The sequence below is a fragment of the Chelonia mydas genome, chromosome 14 (genome assembly GCF_015237465.2).
Source record: "Chelonia mydas isolate rCheMyd1 chromosome 14, rCheMyd1.pri.v2, whole genome shotgun sequence".
Lineage (NCBI taxonomy): Eukaryota > Metazoa > Chordata > Testudines > Cheloniidae > Chelonia > Chelonia mydas.
The window spans coordinates 36263608-36288870 of NC_051254.2; the positions used below are offsets into that span (position 1 = coordinate 36263608).

The 25263-nt window shown below is 52.3% G+C and overlaps 3 protein-coding genes across 13 annotated transcripts in view; 1 reads left to right on the forward strand and 2 right to left on the reverse strand.

Annotated features, from left to right (window-relative positions):
• Positions 1–14349, reverse strand: part of LOC102936320 (butyrophilin subfamily 1 member A1) — a 43149-nt gene extending 28800 nt beyond the window's left edge. For 3 of the 11 annotated variants that reach the window (XM_043528185.1, XM_043528184.1, XM_037914900.2), the window contains exons 1-5: positions 13134–13710; positions 12616–12878; positions 10686–10802; positions 8391–8738; positions 2465–2746 (exon numbers count right to left, since the gene is read on the reverse strand). In XM_043528185.1, the coding sequence (XP_043384120.1) occupies positions 2465–2746; positions 8391–8738; positions 10686–10791 (736 nt within the window). In that variant the 5' untranslated portion in view covers positions 10792–10802; positions 12616–12878; positions 13134–13710. Of the gene's footprint in view, positions 1–2464; positions 2747–8390; positions 8739–10685; positions 10803–12615; positions 12937–13133; positions 13711–14309 lie in introns of those variants that run through there. The other 8 variants (XM_043528183.1, XM_043528181.1, XM_037914897.2 and 5 more) reach the window with 7 other exon arrangements.
• The window catches only part of LOC102936186 (butyrophilin-like protein 2), a 1677894-nt gene that overhangs the window by 206351 nt on the left and 1446280 nt on the right, over positions 1–25263 (reverse strand).
• LOC114020220 (butyrophilin subfamily 1 member A1) overlaps positions 17895–25263 on the forward strand; it is a 1361724-nt gene continuing 1354355 nt past the window's right edge. The window contains 3 exon segments of the mRNA XM_043528139.1: positions 17895–18298; positions 22078–22194; positions 23773–24120. Coding sequence (XP_043384074.1) covers positions 22089–22194; positions 23773–24120 — 454 coding nt within the window. The 5' untranslated portion in view covers positions 17895–18298; positions 22078–22088.

Sequence of the window (25263 nt, forward strand, 5' to 3'; positions counted from 1 at the left end):
ACTGTATGAGTCAACAGTGTAAAACTGTTGCAAAAAAAGTGAACATTCTTCTGGGATGTATTAGCAGGAGTATTGTAAGCAAGACATGAGCAGTAATTCTTCCGTTCTACTCTGTGCTGATACGGCCTCAACTGGAGTATTGTGTCCAGTTCTGGGTGCCACATTTCAGGAAGGATGTGGACAAATTGGAGAAAGTCCAGAGTAGAGCAACAAAAATGACTAAAAGTCTAGAAGACATGACCCATGAGGGAAGATTGAAAAAACTGGGTTTATTTAGTCTGGAGAAGAGAAGACAGAGAGGACATGATAACAGTTTTCAAGGACATAAAAGGTTGTTACAAGGAGGAGGAAGAAAAATTCTTCTTCTTAACCTGTGAGGATAGGACAAGAAGCAATGGGCTTAAATTGCAGCAAGGGCGGTTTAGGTTCGACATTAGGAAAAATGTCCTAACTGTCAGGGTGGATAAGCACGGGAACAAATTGCCTAGGGAGGTTGTGGAATCTCCATCATTGGACATTTTTAAGAGCAGGTTAGACGAACATCTGTCAGGGATGGTCTAGATAATACTTAATCCTGCCATGAGTGCGGGGGACTGGACTAGACGACCTGTCGAGGTCCCTTCCAGTCCTACAATTCTATGATTCTATAACAATCATGTCATTCTGAGCATACCAAGAGGTTATTAAGCCGTGCAGCACTTTGAAATCTCATATTACTAGTGATTTACAAATGCAATATTCTTATTATTACAGTGATGAAATATTAATTCTGTATTAACAGTTATTTGATAGATAATAATACACAAAATATGAACCTTTTTTCTAAAATATAAGCTGCTCTTATGTACGATTTTGTTTCTGAATATTTTGGGCCTGATCCTTTATTGCTGGAACTCCCAATGCTCCCACCGACTTTGTTATGCAGGAAGGCAGGATCAGGCCCATTGTGTAACTGAATTGAAAAACTATAACGTATATTCACAGGGGAGATCAGAATTATGCTAGCCATAGAGCTCTGTGTTTACTGCCGTTTGTGCAACTAAATACAAGTTACAACCTGATCCTCAGTTCTGACGCTGGCAAAATGCTTATTTAAGCCAATGGGAGTTTTGTCACAGTTTGAACTGCAGGACAGGGCCCGTAGTGCAGCTCTCACACTGATGTGGTATTTTCAGATGTCACCTAATGCTCGGATCATAATCAGGGCTCTTGTGCTATTCAGGAGAAATGACTTCATTAGCCAGATTTTCATAAATGCTCAGCACCCAGCAACTCTCACTGAGAACAAAGGAGAATTCCCTCCCCCACCCGCACTGAGAACTGTGATGGTCACAGCACACAGAGAAGTTAGACACAAACATAAATACTCCTGCTGGAAGGTTGCAGCGTAACGTGACTTTGTCTTAGAATCCAGAACCTTAACACACAAGAACCTGAACCAGAGGGGGGGCTCCTCCCTAACGCCCTGGGCACAACTCACCCCACCTTGCTTTATGTTGGCTCATTTATAGGAACAGTTTGTGAACTAGTGCAAACCTGTGTGCGGACAGGTAAATCCACCTCACACTAGCCTGCTGCCCACTAACTAGCCGTGTGGACGCTGCTGCCATGCACTTAAAGTTTCCTGGTGCACGTTGCTCTGTTCCGGTTTCAAAGCGGGGCAGATCAAAGCGCATTACAGAATTGTTAGTGCATGTAGCAGGGTCCACACAGACAGACAGTGCCAGCAGGCCAGTGTGAGACAGATTTACACCCCCGCTTGCCACAAACTAACCGTTCCTGTAGACAGGCCCTGATTCTGCTCACACACTTTCCTACAGAGCCCTCTAGCCTGCAAACAGGACCTGAAAACCCCCCCTCTTAAAGCGATAGCTTGCAATTCCAACACAGTCCCCACTATACCACAAGAACAAAGGAGAACTTCCTCCCCCACCCCCAGTGAGAAAAATGATGATTGCTGGGTACTGAGCTGTTATGAAAATCTGGCCAATGACATCCCAGCCTGCAAGGTGTTAAACAACCTCAGCTCCTACTGGAGTCGAAGGGTACATCTACCCTATAATTAGCACCCGCAACTGGCCCGTGCCATTGACTCAGGCTCATGGGGCTCGGGCTAAGGGGCTGTTTAATTGCAGTGTAGATATTTGGGCTCAGGCTGAAGCCCGAGCTCTGGGACCCTCCCACCTCCCACGGGTCTGGAGTCTGGACTGCAGCCCAAGCCCGAATGTCTACACCAGAATTTAACAGCCCCTTATCCTGAGGCCCTTAGCCACAGGCCATCAGCAGGTGTCTAACTGCAGGGTAGATACATCCAAAGAGAACGGAGGTTGCTCAGGACTTTTCAAGACATGTTCAGTACCTTGAAGGTCCAGGCCAATGAACCGGAGACACAATGATAAATACTCTCCGCCCATGTCTGCAGCATCTCAGTCTATCCATGTGCAGCTGGGCGGGAGGCACTGACCTGTTACGTAAATCGCTGACTCTCTCTCCTGGTTGAGACGGGGGTTCCTGACACAGCAGGACACTTTCTGGTTGGACTCTTCTCTTAGAACAATGGCAATCTCTGTTTGAAACAGGCCATCGGCCTCTTGGGATATGTTTTCAGAGGCCGATGGTAAGAGCTGCCCCTGGAGATCTCTCCACTGAGCCTTGGGCTGTGGGTACCATCCAGATGATCGACACACAACCCGGATCCCTCTGTCCTGATGTCCCTCCACAGAGATGGCAGGAGCAGAGCCCAAATCTACAGAAGAAATAAATGAACTTGTGATAATCCTACAGTGCCCAGTAATGAGCCAAAAGTTTTTACACTGTTATCAAAAGCCATTTCCTATTAAACTAATAATCAAATGTGAGTCCACAAGTGCAGCTGGTCAGTTAATCTGGCCAGATTCCTATTTGATATACAGTAGAGTTAATGTTAATGTCAGGGCTTTTCTATGGACAAACTTGCTCCACTTTAGTTAAACTGATTTAGTTAATCAAATACAAATCACTATGTGGACACTCTTAAAGCAGGCAGGAATTGATTCAAGCTAAATCAATGTAAGCCATTTCCAAACCCATGTAAGTGTTCACACACAGGTTTGGACTAGTTCATCGAACCAGTGCACATCTATGTGTACACAAGCCTCAAATTAATTTACTAATAAAAAACTTTGTTATAGGGGAGTTCAGGTTGCTTGGCAGTGCCTTGTACCTTTCCAGAATGCAGAAGTGCGTAGCAAAAATTGGTACCTGTGAAAGCCAGGAAATACACTCAGCAAAACAGAAACACAAACACTAGATAACAAGGAGTTGCAGGGTTAAGGTAACACCTCCCACAGCAGATCACACTTGAGGTTTTTTATTACCGATGAGCTAAACTGAAATAAAATTATCTTAATCTGAAACAAGAGTCTTGTATCTTAACCAGAGGTGTGAATTCAAATGGATTTCCTTATTATGGGATCCGTTTGTGTGCAGAGATGCCCTTAGGGTATCTGGAAATTTCACACAGACCATCCATCGTAGAGAGGGAAACAATTCTTGACCAGGAGAGCACAGGCTACAGAAACCTCTCCCAGCAGGAGTGGGACTCACAAGGCTTTGGTCTGACAGACTCATGGGAAATGCCCAAGAGCCACAGACAAGAACTGAGGTTAAAAGGCCTAAGGTGAAAATTATATGTAACAACCCCCGCACACACCCCTGTGCTTCTGTTGCTGTTCCTTCTAAACAGTCCACTGACTCCAGCTAGATGGGGACTTGCAGGTAAACAAAGGAAAAAGTTCATGAACCTTTGCAGCATGCTCAGTAGGGCATCTCCAAAGGTAGGGGCCAATTCCACTCCCAATATAAGGAACAAAGGTGGCAAACTCTTCTTTTAGTTCAGCCATACCCAGAGGGCGACAGCCACACCACAGGGGAGGTGAAGATCTTTGCTCTGAAGGCCGATAATCATAGGCCTGATTTTACTAACTGCAGCAAGAAGATAACCACAAGAAGAAGGGTACCAGCCAATTTCCAAGAACTGGGTGCTTGCTGCTGGTTCAGCTCAGAGCAGTGTGGGGACATTAATGCCAAATCAGTAGTGTATGTTTTAAATGCACAGGGTTTGGGGCCTGTGAACCATTTGGTACTGAAGAAATCTGTATGTTTGATATTAATTTTGTTGTTGTTGTTTGCAAAGTATTTGCTGTGCTGATGTAATGATAAGATTGTGTTTAGATTTATAAGGAGTCTCGGTTAACCCTCAGATTGTCTCCTTACGAACCTAATGATTGTTTTCGTTTGAGCAGCTTTACTACACTGTGGTGTCTTTATTCCAAATGGGAGCAATTCAGGTTATGGGCGCCCACGACTGTCCAAATGTGCATATTTATCTCATGTGTTGTTATCCACGGATGAGAGTTCCGCTGTCAAACCAGACTGAACCCGCTCACTCTTCCTGCAGTAACATGGAATTATAGTGTGTACTTGTGTAACCAAAGTTTGGTAGGTTACATGTACGGTACAGAAGGGAATGACCGTGTTGTGGTTATAAAGTGAACTCTGTGTAATACCCAGTCTTGGCAGCTCAGGTTACCTACAGCGGACAGTTATTGTGCTGTGGATGGGAGTGAGTGGCTGGAAGGGTTTTAAGTAGAATGTATGTCTGTATCTCCCAACAAGAGGGCTACAGTGAGTGACCCTCACAAGTGACAGCAGCTGAGAACCAGCCCAAAGCCCATGAGGGACAGAGCAGCTGACCGGGGACATCCCAGGAGGGAGCCAGGGGAAGCACCATGCCAGGGAGGAATCACCTGAGAAGGACAAACTGGTGGACCCAGTATCCCTGTCACCCAGAGCTGTCTGGGGCTTATGACTTTGCATTAGGAAAGAGGAGGGAGGCTGTAGTCAGTTAAGTGGGGAGGTTGTTGCTCTGTGGGGTTTGCAGAGAGTGGCAGAAGAGGGCACCGGAGAGGTTTGTTGGGGAAAGTTCACTGGCGCTAAACACAACCAGGAGCACTGAAGACTCACCACCGGACTGGAACTCTGCCCAGGACTCATGAACTCTGAGTGTAGACACAGTGCTTGTCATCTACCCTGTAATATTGTGGTACCACTGGGCCTGTGGGGCCTCGTGTTGCATCTAACCGTTTTACTGCTCCCCCTGTATTCTCCCCTGTTGTTTTTCTACCTTCATTGCTCTGTAAATATGTATTTACCTTTCCTATATTCATTGTACTATTCTGGTGTGTGTGCGTTTACACCGCAGCAGTTTGGAACAGGTGCCTCTAGGTTGGAAGGGAGTTACCCCGGTGTGCTCCAGTGTGAGCCTGTTCTTGGCCAGAGCCGCTCTGCAGAGCAGACTCCATCTCGGCCATGAGGGCTCTATAGTTACATATTAATACCCACAATATACTTGCTAATGCAGAAGAGAAGGTTACTCACCTTGCAGTAACCGAGGTTCTTCGAGATGTGTGTCCCTGTGGGTGCTCCACTCCACCCGGCGCCGTTGATCGGAGATCTTCAGTAGCAGTGCCTGGTCGGGACGCACGTGCTCAGCTGCTGTCTTGCGGCGTCATTAGGGTCTGCCTGAGCGTGCACATCCTGCACCCCCTTCTCTACCGTAGAGTTGTCTGATTAGTACTCCAAAGTAGAGGGGAGGAGGGTGGGTAGTGGAGCATCCACAGGGACACACATCTCAAAGAACCTCATTTACTGCAAGGTGAGTAACCTCTTCTTCTTCGAGTGCTGTCCCTGTGGGTGGTTGGCTTCTGTGCATAGGGAGTGTGATCGTGCTCCCCCCAGCCTGTTGATGTAGAACATACATGCTATATTGTCCATGAGGATCCAAATGGACTTGTTCCTTACGATGGGGAAAAGTGAAGGCAGGCGTATCTGACTGCTCTGAGCTCGAGAAAATTTATGTGTAGACGCGTCTCTGATAGGGACCACTGGCTCTGTGTTGTGTGTTCCCCTAGGTGCGCTCCCTCAGGGGCCATGCAGACGTCATCTTGGTGTAAGAATTGCTGCTGCTCCATGGGCTGTGGTCCTGCAGAGCGCAAGGTGTGAGCGGAAGCCCGCATTGACTTTTGTTTTGCATTCGCATGCGCCGTGGGCCATTTATAGGCACCCTGACCGGGGTCCGCGTCTGCTGCGGGGGTGATGGGCAGGCTTGGTGCCAACGTTCTTGTCGGTACCGGGTCTATCTTCAGTGCCAACGGCACCGGTGCCAAGGAGAGCTTCCCACTGTGGGAAGTCGGATCCCTGCTTTTGCGCCCCTGTGAGCCGCAGCTGAGGTGCTGGGGCGGTCAGAATCGCCTCCTTTTGGCGCTGTCAGCACCGATGGTAAAGATCTCGCAAGAGACCCTTTACCCTTTTGAAAGTCTCTGTGCGGAGACATTGGGGCTTCCTGCCTCTTCGCTTGAGAGGGTGAAGCCACGCTCCCAATCGGTTCCGACCTAGCAGGGGAGTGTGAGGGAGAGGGTTTACTTCTGCCCGTCTCCATAGGCGGCTGCAGAGATTTCTCCGTCAGGAGCATTTTTAGCTGCAAGTCCCTGTTATGACACAATGAATTCACTTGGCAGGAACGTGTGTCTCGCCGAGGCACTTCACACACCATGAGTGTCCATCAGACCACAGCATAGATTCCTTACAGGAATCATATTTCTTAAAGCCTGGGGACCCCGGCATCATTGAAGTATGATGGCCGGGGAGAGAGTCTCAACAGGAGACAAACGTGAGGAAAAAAAAGTTTGTCTGTCTTTTTTTGAAACTAACGAACTTTCTAAAGGAAGGGAGAGAACTGGGATATTTTTGTCTAACTAATTCTATTTCTTTCTACTTATTTCCTTCAGAGACCAGGGAAGAGGTTGAGCACTGCCCTGAGTCCCGTCTTCAGCTGAGGACGGTTGAGAAGGAACTGAGGGGGGTGCGGGACGCGTGCGCTCAGGCAGACCCTAACAACGCCGCGAGACAGCAGCTGAGCGCGTGTGTCCCAACCAGGCACTGCTACCGAAGATCTCCGATCAATGGTGCCGGGACGCACCGTCACCTGGAGTGGAGCACCCACAGGAACAGCACTTGAAGAAGAAGTAAGGATGCCCAGCAGTGCCTTGTGCCTTCCCAAAATGCAGAGAGCAGCTAAACTTAAACGTCTGAAACCCAAGAGATAAAAAGTAATGGCGCACAGCACCCCAGCCATTCAACCTTAATTCTGCCTCGTGGGGCTGGCAATAGATGCTAGGAGTGGTTCAGGCAGGATGGTACCATAATACACAGACATAGAATCATAGGACCGGAAGGGACCTTGAGAGGTCATCTAATCCAGTCCCCTGCACTCATGGCAGGACTAAGTATTATCTAGACCATCCCTGGCAGGTGTTTGTCTAACCTGCTCTTAAAAATGTCCAATGATGGAGGCTCCACAACCTCCCTAGGCAATTCATTCCAGTGCTTAACCACGCTGACAGTTAAGAAGTTTTTCCTAATGTCCAACCTAAACCTCCTTTGCTGCAATCCCCATGAGGGAGGGCTATGAGAAGGTACCACTGCTTGTGTTGTGTTTCTTGGATTTGGATTCCAGCATCTATCTGCCTGCACTCCCACTGCCTTCACTGCGTTCAGAGTAGCTGTAGTGACTGGTGGAGGGATTCATTCGAGCAGGCTGTCACAGCTGTCACTGCGATAGGAGGAGAGGAATCACGTATGTCTCATTTCAGTGCTGAGGTCTGTAGGCTGTGTCAGTAGAAGTGCACAGAGGTGTCTTCTTGCCATGGGGATTGTCAGCAGTCTGGTGTTTGCTGCACCAGACCTAAACCTCATGTCATAGTCACAGAACTAGCTACACCTGTCCCCTGGCTGGTCTCTCTGGCAGCACCTTCAGAGGTCAGGCCTCCTGCCTTTACCTGTCCTGGGGTGGGGGGCTAATTCCTCAACTCTCCCACTCTTATACCAGGCCCTGGGCTACAGGACCCAGTGCATCAACTACTCTCACCCTGTGGGTGCCAGACATGAGCCAAAATCAATCCCAGCTGGTGACATCAGTTTGGGGAGGATCAGCCATCGTTTGTTCCCAGGTGTGCTCAAAAATGTAATAATCACAACTTAATCTCACCTGACTTTTTATTGATGTTTGTGCATCTCATTAACCACTTGCTCTAATGACCTCAGATTTAGCCCACTAACCCCACCCCAGACTGCAATGAATCACAACAATTTCAAGACAATCTGAGTAAGCATGTGGATTTTAGAGGCCTATGAAAAAACAGCTGTTAAACAGTGAACTAGAACCAACTGTAACCAGAGCAGAGCTACTGCCCCACCATAATGAGAAAAATCAAGTGTCATCTGACAATGAACCCCCTGACTCCACTTATTACCCTGTTGAAGACATCAAAGCATTAGAACAAGTTACTGACCTGCCACCTGTAATTCTAATAAAGCTTCTTCATAAGTGACACTGGACTGAAAACGACACTTGTACTGTCCCTCATCAGAGGGTTGGATGTTGTGTATTCTCAGGGAAACACTCCCACTGGTGATGTCGTCTTTCAAGAACTCAGTTCTTTGTTGATATTCTGCCATCTGCTCTTCATACTGATCCCGTCCATCCTTATACAGGTGCACAACCGCAGAGTATTTGGATTGGAACCACCTCACCTCCATGTTCTCAGCGCTCATCCTAGGGGAGAGGTGGCAGGGCAGGATGGCCTCCCCACCTAGGGAGGCAATGACTGGGTGGTCAGGTCCAGTCACTGTGAACTGTGCTGTGAAATGTACAATGAAAAATGGAAATTAAATCGGTAAGGGGCTGGGGTGGCTTTAATTCAGCAGTAAAACTAATAGTAAGAGAACACCCTGCATTAGAAGCAAACACCCCATACCCATGCAGTGCCTTAGACACGTCTCTGAGTGCAGAGAGTCACAGGCTTTGGGTAACTGCACCTCTGACTCCCTCTATGGTCTGCTCAAGGAATGTCCCCTTAGGTCTCAGGCCTCCAGCCATCACCTCTCCCTGGGCAGGGACCCACGTCCCACTCTCTCCACACTGGGGTTTCAAGGCTTGCAGCTCCCTGTGATTCACTGTGGTTTTCCCAGCAGGCCTGACCAAAGACCAGCATCTGCGCTTTGCTTTCACTCCCACGGCTATGAACAGCGTGTGCCAGCAGTTACCAGCAACCAAACAGCTCTTCCAAAGCAGAGAACATTGAAGGACAAAAGCCTGACAGAGAAAACTTACCATAAACCAATAAGAGGTCTGAACACGTTACATTTATACCGAAGGATTCTCATCCAGCACATGGGACTCTCTGATAGGTTCCAAAGTCCTTCAAACCTTCTCTAAGGGTTTTTCCTCTTGAGTAACAGATCCTGTCAGTTTGTAGCCCAAGATCCCAGGCCTCTGGTCTGTTTAAATCAAGGGGATTTTACCAAATATCTTTGTTCTCTTTGGCTTCTGGGACCTGGTCTGAACTAGTTTGTGCAATTCTCCCTAGGGGTGGCACTTCTCTGCAGCTGTTACCTGTCCCAGCAGTAATTATCCCCATGGGTTGTAGCTCCTGGAGGAGATGGGGTAACCCTCCCCAATGGAATAGATTACAATCCTGAGCCCACAGAGGTATATATAACATGTATAGGTGCCATTTATAGAGGGGATACAAAAAGAACCTTCATAAAATTAATTAAATAAACCCCAAAATATCACTTGTGGTTGCAATACCTGTCACACAGAGTACACATATGAGTGTTGCAGATTGTCCCTATTGTCTCTGAATAGGGCTCAAAACTTCTCACGGGCACCCCAGGCATAATGGATATTGGGGGCTTGATTCTCTGATACACAAAGGACTTTTTGTGCCACTCCGTCATGGGGCCTTCCCCAACTGCTGCAGGGATGGTGAAGGGCATACAAGACAAAAAGATATGAAAATAGATCAACACTACGCAGGCAAAGTCAGAGGCCAGATAATGGAGAGGGAGAAGGAGGCAAATAGAAAAGTGCAGGAAGCAGAGAAGCAGCCATTATGGAATTGCAGGGGGGTCTTGGTGAAGAGACTCAGCATCAGGAGAGACAGAGAGAACAGGTTAAATTAGCAGGATGGAAACCACAGCAGGAAGGAACCAAAATGCCCAAGTTGCTGTGGAGGCAGCCCCAGGGCTGGAGTGGGTCACTATTATCCCTGAATGAAGAATGAAGAAGCTGGCAAATTTCACATCCCTCATTGTGACAGGAGATTTAGCTCTGAGCCCTGATCAGATGTGCCTAGTGCAGCATGAATGATTTGTGGGTTGTTACTTCATAGCTGAAGAGTCGGGGATTCATGATTTGTTTGTGGCCGAAGAGTCTGATCTGTGACTTATACAGACTGCCAGTGCAGTGTACAGGAATGGGTAGTGTCCCTTTAAATAGTTTGTGAGCCCTGTCGTGGTGCTCCTGTGATCTGTATTTTAGAAGCTGCCAGAAACCAGCCAGAGCAGTAGGGTGGATGTAGGGTCAAGGCCTGACAAGCTCGTGTATAGATCTTAACCATGGTCAGGGGGACCCAGCTGTGCCCTGTGGTTTCTCCAGGTTGCTGGTTGTTGTGTAAAGAGCAAAGACACACCAGGCGTGTTGAACAGACGCTGTTTACAAGACAAGGCAGTGATGCGAGACGGACGGTGATGACCAGCAATAGCAACAGCAGCAAACCCAGCGAGGAGGCCGGAGCTCCTACCTGACACCAGCCTGTGGACCTGTAGAGTGAGGCAGAGAGCGACGTAGCCGGGCAGAGCGGAGCTCACTGTGGAGCCGGGGGAGAACGAGGGAACCTTCCCCGTCATCGTAGCTTGGTCTGGGGAACAGGAGAAATAACAAACCAGACGGTGAGTGAGTGTGATGCAGTGACAGTGCCACGGGGCAGTGGGGAGGAGGTAACAAGCCTCACTGTTGCCTAACATACACCAGAAGGGAAGGGATTTCCCCCACAGCCCTCGTCTGCCCTGGCTCTGAGCAGGGTTAGATGTTGCTGTGATTAAAACCCAGACCTGCCAGAAGCCAGTCCATACCATGGCTGAGACCTGTGGAGCTCTCTGCTCTATTTAGACTGTGTAAGGACCTGGGGAGCAGTGTGGAAAATAGGCTCTGCAGGAAGTACCGCCCACGAGCCCCAGAGTGACAGTACCCGGCATGTCTCTGATTGGCCAGGTGCACCTACTTAACTCCAGGGCTTGCCCCAGGAAGATGTCTGGGTAACCACCCAAATTTTTGCCTGTTACTGTGCTGGACTTTGCCTTGTCTCCTAATCGCTGACCCTGAATCCTGCCTCTTGATTCTAACCTGGTACTACCTCTGGTATCTGACTCTGACCCTGTCTCTTGTTTACAGACCCTGGCCTTGTGATTCCTCTAACTCTGGCCCAATGACTCCCATCCCACGTGGGCAGACCTCAGCCCAGCTGTGACCTCTAGGCAAGACTGCCTAAGCCCTGGTCCTTTACACCTGGGCAAGGCGGGTCTCTCACTATTGGTGTGTCCAGCTCCCAGCACAATGGGGCCCCATCTTGGCTGGGGCATTTAGATGCTACCATAGAATGGGCCATATTAGGGGAAACAAGCCAGTGCAGGCAAAGCCTTTGAGTGGGGTATGAATGGCCACTGATCGCTGTGGGGGAAAGTGGCCCCATCTCCCAGCCACACCTGTCCTAGGTGAGAGGTCTCTGGGGATCTCCCTATGAGCAGATCAGTCGCTGACCCCAGTGATTTTATGTGTCAGTGACCCACCTTCATTGCCTCCAGCATTGGTGCAAATGTCAAAGGAATTCTGATCAGGGTCACCACATCTCTGTGACCCCTGGGGTCTGCACCATTTAAATCACTCTCAGGGTATGTCTACACTGCAGCTGGGAGTGAGCTTCCCAGTGCTCGTAGACAGACATGCTAGCTCTCCTTGAGCTAGGATGCTAAAATTAGCAGAGTAACGGGGTAGCCCACCCCAGGCGGCAGTTCGGGCTTCCTGCCTGAGAACAAACCTGCCTGGACTCCTGGGTTACGTACCCGGGCGGCTAGCTTGTGCTGCCCCGGCTACGCTGCCAGTTTTAGCATATTAACTTGAGCACAGCTAGGACGTGTCTATCTACCCACACTGGGAAGCTCAGTCCCAGCTGCAGTGCAGACGTTCCCTTAGAGACAGAGAGAGCTTTAGATAAATGTTAGTGTCACTCATGGCTCACGCTTCAAGCAGCTGTGCAGCCCCTGCCAGGGTGTTCAGTGGTGTCAAGTCCTCCCAGGAACCAGGCTGTGCCTGTAACTTCCCCTAGACTGGGACGGCCACCGTGTTACCCACAGAGCAGCCAGCACTGGCCAGGAAGGGAGCCTGACCAGGGCTCCAGGGCACAGACTTGCGGCCTCCCCGTGTGGCTCCCACTGACAGAGCTCTGGGGGGAGGTGAAACACCCCCTGCCCTGGCAGACACCTGTAATATGGGCAGCAGCGGTAACAGCATCTGCCCTCCCCCGGGGCAATGGCCCTGCAGACTGGGGTGGGGCTGGGTCCAGATTCAGTGAATCCCTCCAAGGGTTTTCTCTTCTTGTCTTTCACCCTCTCCCTCTGGAACTTCAGTTTAGTGACAACAACAAAGGGGAGGAGGGGGGAGAGAAACACACACACCTGTCACAAAGGAAGCCCAGCTCTGCGCCAGCGTCCCAGTCTGTGTTCAGATGCAGAGAAATCTCTGAATTTGCAGGGACATTCCCACAGCCAGGTTGACATTCAGAATCAGGAGGTGCCGGTTTCTCCCTGAGAATCCCTTCAGTGAGGCCCATTGGTGCTAACGGCCCATTTGAAGGGACCTCAGTGCTGTGTGTCCAGAAATCTCAGACAGAGCCGTGCAGCTGGGGATCCAGGGCCCGGAGCTCCCCTCCCGGCTGAATCTAGGGGAGAAGCTTTGAATCAGAAAGTCTGGAAGGTTCCACAAAATTCTACAAAGCTCTAGAACGTTCTAGGAGGTTAGTAACAAATGAGCCACATAAGGAAAACCTGAAACATTTTACTTCAAACCTTCGATTTTTCCTTTTATCGCTAACAACAAAAACAGCCCCCGAGCCCGGCGCCCCCCAGCCTGGCACCCCAGGGAGTTGCCCAGGTTACGGGCCCCTAAATCCGGCCCTGGTCCCCATGTCACTTACCGAGGCTGCACACGGGGTCCTGAAGCCCGAGGGTTTGAGACCCGACCCGCCATCGACAGGGCCAAGCCCCCTTTGTGCCCACCCCTGCCCCTGTCCCTGGCCTCAAACTTGAAAGTACCAAAGTAGGGAAAGTTGAAGTCGCGGTCTGTGTCCCGGGCTGGTTGGGGCGGAGCAAATTCCTCTGAAAAAACCAGCCCCACCCCAGGGCTCGGAGCTCCCGCGGTTGGGAGCCAGTGTCGGGGTGTCAATGCCCCCCCGTTGCTGTTCCTGCCCCCCAGGGATCGCTGGGTTCTCAGTAATTCCTCCGCCCAGCCCCGTCCCCACAGCCCTGTCGAAAAAACACCCCCCCCCCCCCCGTCCTGGGTGGAGGCAGAGTGAGGAAGGCGGGGGGAGGATGCTGCGGGGGGAGGGGAGCTGAAATCCGGAGTGACTAAGTGGGACCGGGGTGGGAACCAGGAGCGGATCAAGGGGGGGAGAGGGAGGTGACTCAGGAACTTCCCGGCTGTAGCTGGCTCGGCTCCTGCAGGCGCTCAGGAGGGCAGAGCCGGGGGGGTCAGGGAGGGCAGCAGCAGCTCTGGGACCCGCAGACCCCCCCGGGAGCAGAGCTGGGGCGAGGAGGGGCCCTTGGTGCAGAGTCACTTTCCTGCCCGGTCCCGGCCCCGGCCCTTTCCCCGGGTCTCTCCCCTCCGCTGCAGGCTCCGGCTCAGGGGCTGGTGTCGGCAGAGCCCGGGGCTGCCCCAGGGGCTGGTTCCAGCCCCCGGCGTGTCTCCCCCCCGCGGGAGTGCAATGGCCAAGTCTGGGTGTCGGTGAAAGCTGCGGGGGGCTCAGGACTGGGACTGGAGACGGAGGCTGCGGGAGGCGGCGGGTCCGTCACTGTTACCCTGTCCCCAGCAGCCCGGGGAGGAGGAGGGGGAGTCCCTGGGCGTGGGGCCAACGGGCTGGATTCTCCTAAATCACAGGAGTTCCCCTCCCCCCAGCCCCGCCCCTTCCCAAACAGGGAGCAGGAGGGGGAGCAGAGCCCAGATCTGGGGCCGTGTCCTTGCTGCTCAGCGCAGCTGCTCCCAGCCACCGACACCCTCTGCAACCCCCAATCCGGGCAGCTGACGCTGGCCAGTGTGTCAGGAACTGCTTCCCGTCGGAATTTGCTACCAGTAGCAAAAAAAAACCGAAACTCACTTGGAGGATGGAGCCGCAGTGTTTGCAGTAGCAGTCCCCTCGGCGCCTGTTTCTGCCTCTAGTCATGTGCACTGTTGCCTCCCACAAGGCAACCACACACTATCTCCTGCCCAATCCCTAGCACGACCCATGAACCTGGGGAAGCTAGGTGTTCCTCCGCTTAGCTCGCCTGCAGGGTCTGATCCAGCAGGTCTGCTCAGAGGCCAGCCATCAGACCCAGTCTCATACAAAACCTGGCCAGAGGAGGATGTGCCATCCCAATAGTTAGAGCACGCACCTGCAATATGAAGAGACCCAGGTTCACTGCCCCCTGTGTGAGGGAGAGAAAGGACTTGCACTGGGGTCTCCCACACCTCTTAGGAGAGCTCTCTGATAATTTCAGAGTAGTAGCTGTGTTAGTCTGTATCTGCAAAAAGAAAAGGAGGACTTGTGGCACCTTAGAGACTAACCAATTTATTTGAGCATAAGCTTTCGTGAGCTACAGCTCACTTCATCGGATGCATTCAGTGGAAAATACAGTGAGGAGATTTATATACACACAGAACATGAAACAATGGATGTTACCATACACACTGTAACCAGAGTGATCAGGTAAGGGGAGCTATTACCAGCAGGAAAGGAAAAAAACCTTTTGTAGTGATAATCAAGGTGGGCCAATCCCAGCAGTTGACAAGAACGTGTCAGGAACAGTGTTTGTGGCGGGGGGGGGGAATAAACATGGGGAAATAGTTTTACTTTGTGTAATGACCCATCCACTCCCAGTCTTTATTCAAGCCTAATGTAATGGTGTCCAGTTTGCAAATTAATTCCAATTTAGCAGTCTCTTTGGAGTCTGCTTTTGAAGTTTTTTTTGTTGAAGAATTGCGACTTTTAGGTCTGTAATTGAGTGACCAGAGAGATTGAAGTGTTCTCCGACTGGTTTTTGAATGTTACAATTCTTGACGTCTGATTTGTGTCCATTTATTCTTCTACGTAGAGACTGTCTGGTTTGGCCAATGTACATGGCAGAGGGGCATTGCTGGCACATGATAACTAACACGGCTACTACTCTGAAATTATCAGAGAGCTCTCCTAAGAGGTGTGGGAGACCCCAGTGCAAGTCCTTTCTCTCCCTCACACAGGGGGCAGTGAACCTGGGTCTCTTCATATTGCAGGTGAGTGCTCTAACTATTGGGATGGCACATCCTCCTCTGGCCAGGTTTTGTATGAGACTGGGTCTGATGGCTGGCCTCTGAGCAGACCTGCTGGATCAGACCCTGCAGGCGAGCTAAGCGGAGGAACACCTAGCTTCCCCAGGTTCATGGGTCGTGCTAGGGATTGGGCAGGAGATAGTGTGTGGTTGCCTTGTGGGAGGCAACAGTGCACGTGACTAGAGGCAGAAACAAGCACCGAGGGGACTGCTACTGCAAACACTGAGGCTCCATCCTCCAAGTGAGTTTCGGGTTTTTTTGCTACTGGTAGCAAATTCCAATGGGAAGCAGTTCCTGATACACTGGCCAGCTTCAGCTGCCTGGATCGCAGCCCTTTCCCCACCTGGGCTCCAGTGCTGAAGCCTCTTCCCCCCCCCCCCCCCCCCCGACACCCTTCCTGGCTCCCGGCTTCCCCTGTATGAAATATGGAGCAATAATATATGGGAGCCGTCGAGGGCCCGATCCTGGAAACCCTCCCATTTCACACGTCACGTTGGTCTCAGGGGGTGCTGCTGTGACTAAGGGCTGCTGGGGAAGTGGCTGGGGAGATGGGGGGGGGGGTTGCAGGCAGTGTTGGTGGCTGGGAGCATCTGTGCTGATGTAAGCGGGGGAATGGTCCTGCTATTGTGGGGAACTTTCCTGGCTTCTGCACTACCCCGGTGAAGTGGGCTAGCAAAAGGATCTGAGTCCTCCCTCCCACTTCCTTTACCCAGAGGCCTCCCTGCCCTTGAGGACTCCCCTTCCGCTCTCCTGTCTGGCCCTTCTACCCAGAGTCAGCCCCCCGTCAGGTTAAGATCCCCCTTCCAGTCTGGCCTGCAAGGACCCTTGGCTGGGGGTGTCTTTCTGCGCTGGACCCTTTGCCCAGGGTCCCCCCTTGGCTGGCCCCAGTTGCTCACTGCACCTGGCTCCAGACTGCTCCAGCTCCCGCCCCAGCTCCACTGTTCTAGCTCCACTCTGCCTCCGCACTGATGCTGCTGCTCTGCCTCCAGCCCCCTGAGCTGCTTCTCTGGCCCCTCTGGCTTTGGGTCCGCAGCCCTGCTCCCAGCACAGGATCTGCTCTCCCTGGGCTGTGTCTCGGTGACTCTGCTCCCAGCTCTGACCTGCTTCCTGGGCTGCTTTTCTGGCCCCGCTGGATCTGGCCCAGCTCTGCTCCCCAGCTCAGCTTGGGCCCCGGCTTTCTGCTTAGCTGGGCCCCACTCTGTCTGACCCAGGCAAATCCAGCTCACAGGAAGGAGGGAGGACGGGACCCCCCTGGCCTCCTGACTCCCTGATTAGCCTGCCCACCCTGTCAATCAGGCTGACCTGGAGCACTGGCCTTCCCCATTGTTCCTGAGGACTGTCAGTTTCAGGGTCCTGATTTCCCATGGACCCTTCCCCTTTCTTTTAGTGCTGGGAGCTAGCAACCAAAGCAGCCACCACTGAGCGCTAGTGAGGGGACAAGAGTCCCCTTACACTGCGCAGCAAGGACACGGCCCCAGATCTGGGCTCTGCTCCTGTTCCCTGTTTGGGAAGGGGCGGGGCTGGGGGGAGGGGAACTCGTGTGATTTAGGAGAATCCAGCCCGTTGGCCCCACGCCCAGGGACTCCCCCTCCCCCCCCGGCTGCTGGTGACAGCGTAACAGTGACGGACCCGCTGCCTCCCGCAGCCTCCGCCTCCAGCCCCAGCCCCGAGCCCCCCGCAGCTTTCACCGACACTCAGACTTGGCCATTGCACTCCGGGGGGGGGGGGGGACACACGCCGGGGGCTGGAACCAGCCCCTGGGGCAGCCCCGGGCTCTGCCGGCACCAGCCCCTGAGCCGGAGCCTGCAGCGGAGGGGAGAGACCCGGGGAAAGGGCCGGGGCCGGGCAGGAAAGTGGCTCTGTATGAAGGGCCCCTCCTCTGCTCCCGGGACGGGGGGAGGTCTGCGAGTCCCAGAGCTGCTCCCCGCCCTGACCCACCCACCCCCGCTCTGCTCCCCTGAGCAGTGTTTCTATATCCTGGGAAATGTCCCCAAATCTGGGAATGTTTGAGTAAAATGTTTTGAATGAAGATTCCCAATTTCCCAAATTGAAACATTTTACTCAAACATTCCCAGATTTGGGGACATTTCCCAGGATACAGAAGCACTGCTGGGAATTTTTCACCGGATTCGGGAAAGTTTTAGCCCTAGCTTGGGAAAAGTTGGCACCAGGATATAGAAGCACTTCAGCGCCTGCAGGAGCCGAGCCAGCTACAGCCGGGCAGTTCCTGAGTCCCCCCCTTGATCCGCTGTTGCTTCCCACCCCGCCCCACTCAGTCGCTCCGGATTTCAGCTCCCTCCCCGCGCAGCATCCCCCCCCTTCCTCATTCTGCCTCCACCCAGGGCGGGGGAGGGTGGGGGTGACCTGGCTGGTGCTTTTTGCTGCTGCTGCTTCGTTTCCCAACGCCGGACAGGGCTGTGGGGATGGGGCTGGGCGGGGGAATTACTGAGAGCCCAGCGATCCCTGGGGGGCAGGAACAGCGGGGGGGGCATTGACACCCCGACACTGGCTCCCCCGGCGAACTGCCCCCGCCAGGCCCAACCCCGCCAGCTCCGAGCCCTGTGGGGGGGGGCTGGGACTTTCAGAGCAATTTGCTCCGCCCCACCCAGCCCGGGCCACCGACCGGGACTTTCACTTCCAGCTACTTTGTTACTTTCAGTTTTGAAGCGCGGGGAGGCCCAGGCGGGGGGCCTTGGCCCTTTCAATTCAGCTACAAATTCACACACATAACGAGGGCGGGTCCGGTCTCCAACCCTCCGGCTCCGTGACCCCGTGTGCGGAACCGGGGCTGCAGCCTCGGTGAGTGACCTGGGTGCAGGTCGGGCCAGCGAAGGGGGGGCATGAGCAGCTCCGGCCAGCCCCGCATGGGCGGGGGGGGGGCTGACGCCAGACCTGGGTTGGGGGAGTGCAGGGCTCAGGCCAGCTCTGAGGGGTAGGGTGGGGGGGCCTCGGGCTAGCCCCAGGGGGTGTCCCCGTTTGCCCTTTGAGGAAATATGGTCACCCCAGGCAGCGCGCCCATGGAGATGAACGGGGCAGGCGTCTTCCGACAGCCGGGCCGGACCAGGGGGCCAGGTGGGGGGAGGCCGGGTGCTCCCCCGTCCAGGGAGCCCTGTGACCCGAGGCACCTTCTCTGCTCTGCCCTGCACTGACGTACCCCACCAAAGCCCCGGGGGCCCAGACACAGCCCCTCCCAGCGGGGCAGGGATCACACCAACCCCACACCCACTCCTGGGGGGCTGCAGCCAGACACAGCTGGGGCGGGGTGGGGGGAGTGCAGCACCTTGGCACTTATGGTTGCCAGGGGTCCAGTTTTCAACCAAACACCCAGTCGAAAAGGGACCCTCCCCAGCCCAGTTAAAATTAGCGCGTGAGTGAGGGTGGGGGAAAGCGAGCGATGGTGGGAGGATGGAGTGAGTGGGCGGGACCTCGGAGAAGGGGTGGGGCAAGGGTGTTCGGTTTTGTTCTGTCCGAAAGTTGGCAAGAGTCCCAGCCCACAGCTGGAGCCCACCCAGGGGATGGCCGGGAGAACAGAAGCTACCGGGACGGTGCAGGGGTAGGGACACACAACAGAGTGACACCAGACAGGCTCCAGCCCAGCGCATAGACCCCTGAGCCTCTCCCCCAAGGGCCTGGCTGTGCCCAGACCCCCAGTCATCAGAGGCTGGTTTCTCCTCCTCTCCCTCCATGGGGAGCAGCTCAGAGCTCCCAGCACATGGGCAAAGCGACTAGCCAGGGATAGAGACACCAGCGAGGAAGAGACATGCACAAGGTCCCCTGGCAGTGCCTTTCAACCCCACCCCAGCCACCTGCCAGGACACGGGATAAGTCACTGCCTGGGTGGGGGATGGGGAGAGGCCATAGGTGCTAACTTTTGGTTTTGCCAGCAGGTGCCCTGTCCCGGCCCCACCCCCTCCCCTGAGACTCCACCCCCCTACTCCAACTCTTCCCACCCCCACTCTGCCCTGCCCGCTAGGTCCCTTCCCTTCCCCTGAGTTGAGAAGCTGCCCACCCGCAATGCTAGGCATAAGCAGACTAAACAGTAGCTTAGGGCCCAGAGCAGCTCAGGGTCCATGATTTGTGGAAATAATGCAGTTAGACTTCTCAGGGGTGGGTCAGGGCCACCCCCCACTATTCCTGCTTAGGGCACCCAATGGGGTAGCTCTGGCTCTGTCTGCAGCTCTTCCTATCAGCATTTATTATTATAGGCTATTGTGATATTTTATTAATGTTTGCTCACTTCTCACAGCTCAGCTCACAATTCAGGGGCATTTTTACCCCAATTATCACAACATTCCCCGGTGATGGGATTTAGCATTTTTCCAAGATCCCAGAGAATTCAGCAGGTTTGTTGCATGCAGCCAGGCACCATCTTGCTTTTTTGTTTCCCTGGCTTGCTGGCACCTGTTTCTTGGAGAAGAGCAGAGCAGCTGGGGCCCAGGAGAGGAGTGTCTGAGCCAGGCTGTCTGAATAACATTGCAGGAGCTGAGGCCCAAAGGGTGAGGCTGGGCCACCTGGATAGCATAGCAACAAACCCTATCCCCCAAACAGTCAATGGTTAATTTTGCATTGATGAGTATTTTCAGCCAGGGAGGGGGAGATTTTCTAAAGCTCGTAAGGAATTCAGGAGCACAAGCCCCATTGAACCTAACTCCCCTGTGTTTGTGAAAATCTCCCCCTCTGAGTGTAAATTGCACCTGTCTCTGCCCTCGAGGCCCTTTGCATTCCGGGGGGGGGGCTCACCCCAAAGGTGGGCAGGTGAGGTTGCTGCTTCCCTTAGGGGGGTTTCTGGCAGGAAGGGGGGAGCTTTACCTCTCACTGGCTTGCTATCAGCAGCCGTCACCGAATGCAGGTGCTCAGTGTGTGACTCACCTGCCAGCCCTGCTCTCACCTACTTCCTCCCCAGTGTGGCTGCTCTTTGGGCCGTGCCGGCCCCTGCTGCTGTCCTGGCCTAAGGCAGGTAACAGCCACTTCGTCCTGTCACAGTCCAGACCCAGCCAGAGCTTCCATCGGCGCTATGTGGTGTGAGCCCTTGTCGGAAGCCCCCCACTGCCCTTCACAGCCACGCAGCCTCTAGAGGCCGAGGGCCACGTTTCCAAGAGAACTCAGCTCTGAACTGCTCCCAGGCAGGTGCCTGTGTGATGTGGGCAGGTTCCCCAGGGGCTCTGAGCAGCTGTACTCGGGAGGGCAGGGCAGGCAGTGACGCAACCCCTTACATGACTGCACCCCAAAATATCCCAGACACTGCAGAAAAGGGTCACAAACATGATTTGGGGGCTGGAGCAAACACCTCACAGAAGGAGACGGAAGGAGATCAATCTGTTCAGTTTAGCAAAGAGAAGAGTGAGAGGTGACTTTCTGTCATGGATTCACAAGGTCTGGTCTGTGCCCTGGCCTTCAGCCAGGCCCTTGGGAGTGACCCCTTTATTGTTCTGAACCCCACGATCCACACAATTCCACAGAGACAGGTCCATGGCTTCAGTGACTCACAGACTGGGCCTTTGAGCACCAGCGATCCCTGGCTTTCTCTGTGGCTCCTTGCAGCAAGTCCAACCAAGCCAGACTCCTGCAGGAGACTTGTTCTACCCTTTCAGGGCTCAGTGTTCTCAGTGAATATCTGTAACAATGTGTTAGTCACCTGGCCTATGGAATCCGAAAGTCCTTAGGTCAGCCCAGAGAAGCAAAGTTTAAGAGAGGGGCTCTGCCGAGCTGTGTTGCCACAGAGTCCAGCTTGGCTCACTCACTCCCTGTCCCTTTTTTTGTGTCTAAATCCCAAATGAGTTCCTGTGTCTCTGTCAGCCCAGTTCTTTAACACAGACTCCTGACACCTTCTCCCTTTGTGCTCCAGGTCTGGGCTATTGCTCCTCTTCCCTGCAGAGAGGTGGGGGAAGAAACTTGCTCTAGGAGTTGATGCTCAGTTGTTGAGGCTTCCTGTTCTCTTTTCAAGTTCCTCCATTGATCTGTGTTGATCCCAGCCCAGACAGTCTGAGTGGCACTACATCTCAGATACCTAGCCTGTTCAGCCATTTCCCAGCAAGAGAAGCAATTCTTTCCCCCAAAGCAGTAGCAATGCCAAGGGGATTGGTACAGAGTCCTACCGATAGTTCACAAAAATATTTCAATAAAGTTTACATGGTACTAAAGTTCTCTTTAATACAGTGGAGAAAGGCATAACAAGAACCAGTGGCTGGAATTTAAAAATGAACAAATTCAAATTAGAATTAAGGCACAGAATTGTAACAGTGAGGGTGATTAATCACTGGAATAAACTACCAAGGGAAGTGATGAATTGTCCATTTCTTGCTGTCTTCAGATAAAGACTTGGTGACTTTCTGGAAGATGCTTCAGTCAAACACAAGTTTGGGCTCAGTACAGGGGTAAACGGGTGAGAGTCTTTAGCTTGTGCCACAGATCAGACTAGATGATCGAATGGTCCCCTCTGACCTTAGTGTACGAATATTCGGAATTGTGCTAATGTAAACGTAACTGACCAGTGGACCAGGGCTGTGAAAGTTAGACAATCGTGGCACTGTCAGTGCATCACACTCACCGTCTGGTTTGTTATTTCTCCTGTTCCCCAGACCAAGCTACGATGACGGGGAAGGTTCCCTCATTCTCCCCCGGCTCCACAGTGAGCTCCGCTCTACCTGGCTACGTCGCTCTCTGCCTCACTCTACAGGTCCACAGGCTGGCATCAGGTAGGAGCTCCAGCCTCCTTGCTGGGTTTGCAATTGTTGCTGTTTGCTGGTCATCACCGTCCATCTCACATCACTGCCTTGTCTTATAAACCACGTCTGCTCAACCTCCCCACAACCAGCAACCTGGAGAAACCACAGGGCACAGCTGGGTCCCCAGTAACCATGGTTACTATCTATACAGCATCTTGTCAGGCCTGTACACTGCGTTCATCCTACTGCTCTGGCTGATTTCTGGCAGCTTCTAAAAAACCGAGCACAGAGAGCGCCACTACAGGCTCACAAACTATTTAAAAGGGCACTATCCAATTCCTATACACTGCACTGACAGACCGTATACGTCACAAATCAGACTCTTCAGCCATGAAGGAGTCCTGAATCCTAGACTCCAGTTTAGAAGTAACAACCCACAAGTCATTCATGCTGCACCAGACACATCTGACTAGGGCTCAGAGTGAGACCTCATCTCACAGTGAGGATGTGAGGATATTTGCCGGCTTCTTCATTCTGTGTCCTCAGTGAAGCCCTAATAGTGACCCACTTCACCCCCGGGATGGCTCCATAGCTACTCCTGCTGTGGTTTCCATCCTGTTAATTTAACCAGCTCTCTCTGTCTCTCCTGATGCTGAGTCTCTGCACCGAGACCCCACATCCTGTGCAGTTCCACAGTGATCGGTTTTCTGTTTCTTGCACTTTTCTATCTGCCTCCTCCCCCCTCTCCATCATCCACCCTCTGACTTTACCTTTAAAGCCATTGTCGGCAGAGTGATGATCTGTTTTCATATCTTTACACCTTGTAAACCTTTACACACACACACACACACACACACACACACACACCCTGCAGATGAGGAGGCCCCTGTGCTGGAGCAGCACGAAAAGGCCTTGGTGTGTCAGAGAACCAGGCCCCCAGTACCGTTATCCCCAGGGTGCCCATGAGAAGTTAGAGCCGTATTCAGAGATAATAGGGACAGTGTATAACACTCACATCTGAACTCTGTGTGATGGATATTGCAGCCACATGCGGCATTTTGGGGACTATCAAATTCACTGTACGAATGTTCTGTTTATTTTTGTACCCCCTTTATCAATGGTATCTATACATGTTATATGTATCTTGGTTGGTTTGGGATTGTAATCTACGTGGGACAGGTAACAGCTCCAGAGATGTACCACCCCTAGGGAGAATTGCATAAACTGGGTTAGACCATGTCCCAGAAGCCCAAGAGAACAAAGATTTTTGGTATAAAAGCTGGATTTGAACTGACCAGAGGCCCGAGATCTTGGGCTCCAAAGTGACATGACCTGTTAACCAAGAGGACAAACCCTTAGACAAAGGTTTGAAAGAATTTGGAACCTACCAGAGAGTTCCATGTGCCAGATGCGAATCCTTTGGTATAAGTGTAATGTGTTCAGACCTTTGGTTGGTTTATGATAAATTTGCTGTTTCAGGCTTTTGTCTTTAAATGGTCTCTCACTTCTAACGCAGGGCGCTCTCTTACTGTGTGTCTTACTGCTGAATTAATGCCACTTCCAGCCCCTCTCTGATTTAATTTCCTTTTTTCATTGTACATTTCACAGCACAGTTCACAGTGACAGGACCTGACCATCCAATCACTGCCTCCCTAGGTGGGGAGGCCATCCTGCCCTGCCACCTCTCCCCCAGGATAAGCGCTGAAAACATGGAGCTGAGATGGTTCCGATCCCAGTTCTCTGCAGCGGTGCACCTGTACCGTGATGGACAGGATCAGTACGGACAGCAAATGCAGGAATATCGAGGAAGAACTGAGCTCTTGAAAGATGACATCACCAATGGGAGAGTTTCCTTGAGAATAAGCAATATCCGACCCTCCGACGATGGGCATTACGTGTGTTTTTTTAAGTCCAGTGTCTTTTATGAAGATGCTATATTGGAACTGCAGGTGGCAGGTCAGTGACTTCTGATGATGATTTAATGTCTTCAGCGCTGTAATAAGTGGAGTCAGAGGGTTAATTGTGAGATGACACAATTTTTCTTTTTATAGTGGGTTGGCAACTCTGCTCTGGATAAGGTCGATTCTAGTTTGCTGTTTAATATCCGTTTTTCTAAGGTCTCTAAAACCCGGACACATTCTCAGATTGTCTTGAAAATTGCTGTGACTCATTGGAGTCTGGGGTGGGGTTAGTGGCCCAAATTTGAGTCATTAGAGCGAGGGGTTAACGAGATGCACTGACACCCCGGAACAGTCAGGTGACATTAACGTGTTGTGATTATTACAATTATTTTATGCACACGAGGAAACAATGACTCTGATCCTCCCCAAACTGATGCCACCAGCTGGAATTGATCTCGGCTCGTGTCTCACCCCTTCAGGGTAACAGTGGTTGATACACAGGGCCCTGTAGCCCAGAGCCTGGTCTAAGAGTGGGAGAATTGAGGAATTCACCACCTCCAGGACAGGCAGAGGCAGGAGGCCTGACCCCTGAAGGTGCTGTCAGAGAGACCAGCCAGGGGACAGAGGTGCAGCTAGTTCTGTAACGAGGAGATGAGGTTTAGGCCAGGTGCAGCGAACACCTGGGTCTACACTCAAACACTGAGCCTGCTGCACACAAACCACCCCCAACTTGCAAAATGTTATCGCCTCGTCACCCTTGCTCTGTGGGTGTGGATTTCTTCTGGGACGTTGCCTTCACTTACCCCTCACCAAGCCCTGGAGATCACTGGCATATCTGACACCAGGCTGCTGACAATCCCCATGGCAAGGAGTCTGTGCCCTGCTACTGACACAACCTGCACTGCTCCATGCTGAAATGAGGCATGATTGATCCCTCAACGTACACCTGCACTCTCCTGATGTCACTGTGACAGCTCTGCCAATATGCTCCAAATAATCCCTCCACTGGTCATTACAGCTACACCAAGCACAGTGGATGCAACTTCAGTGCATGCAACCGATTCCCAGTGGTTATTGCCAGCTCCAAAGGGGCAGAGTTAAGGTTGTTTGGGTATTTACCTTCCTAAAGGATTTCCTAGTTTTAGAGGTCTGAGTATTGCTGAACTCAGTGTTCTGGAAGTGCATGAGATAATACAGA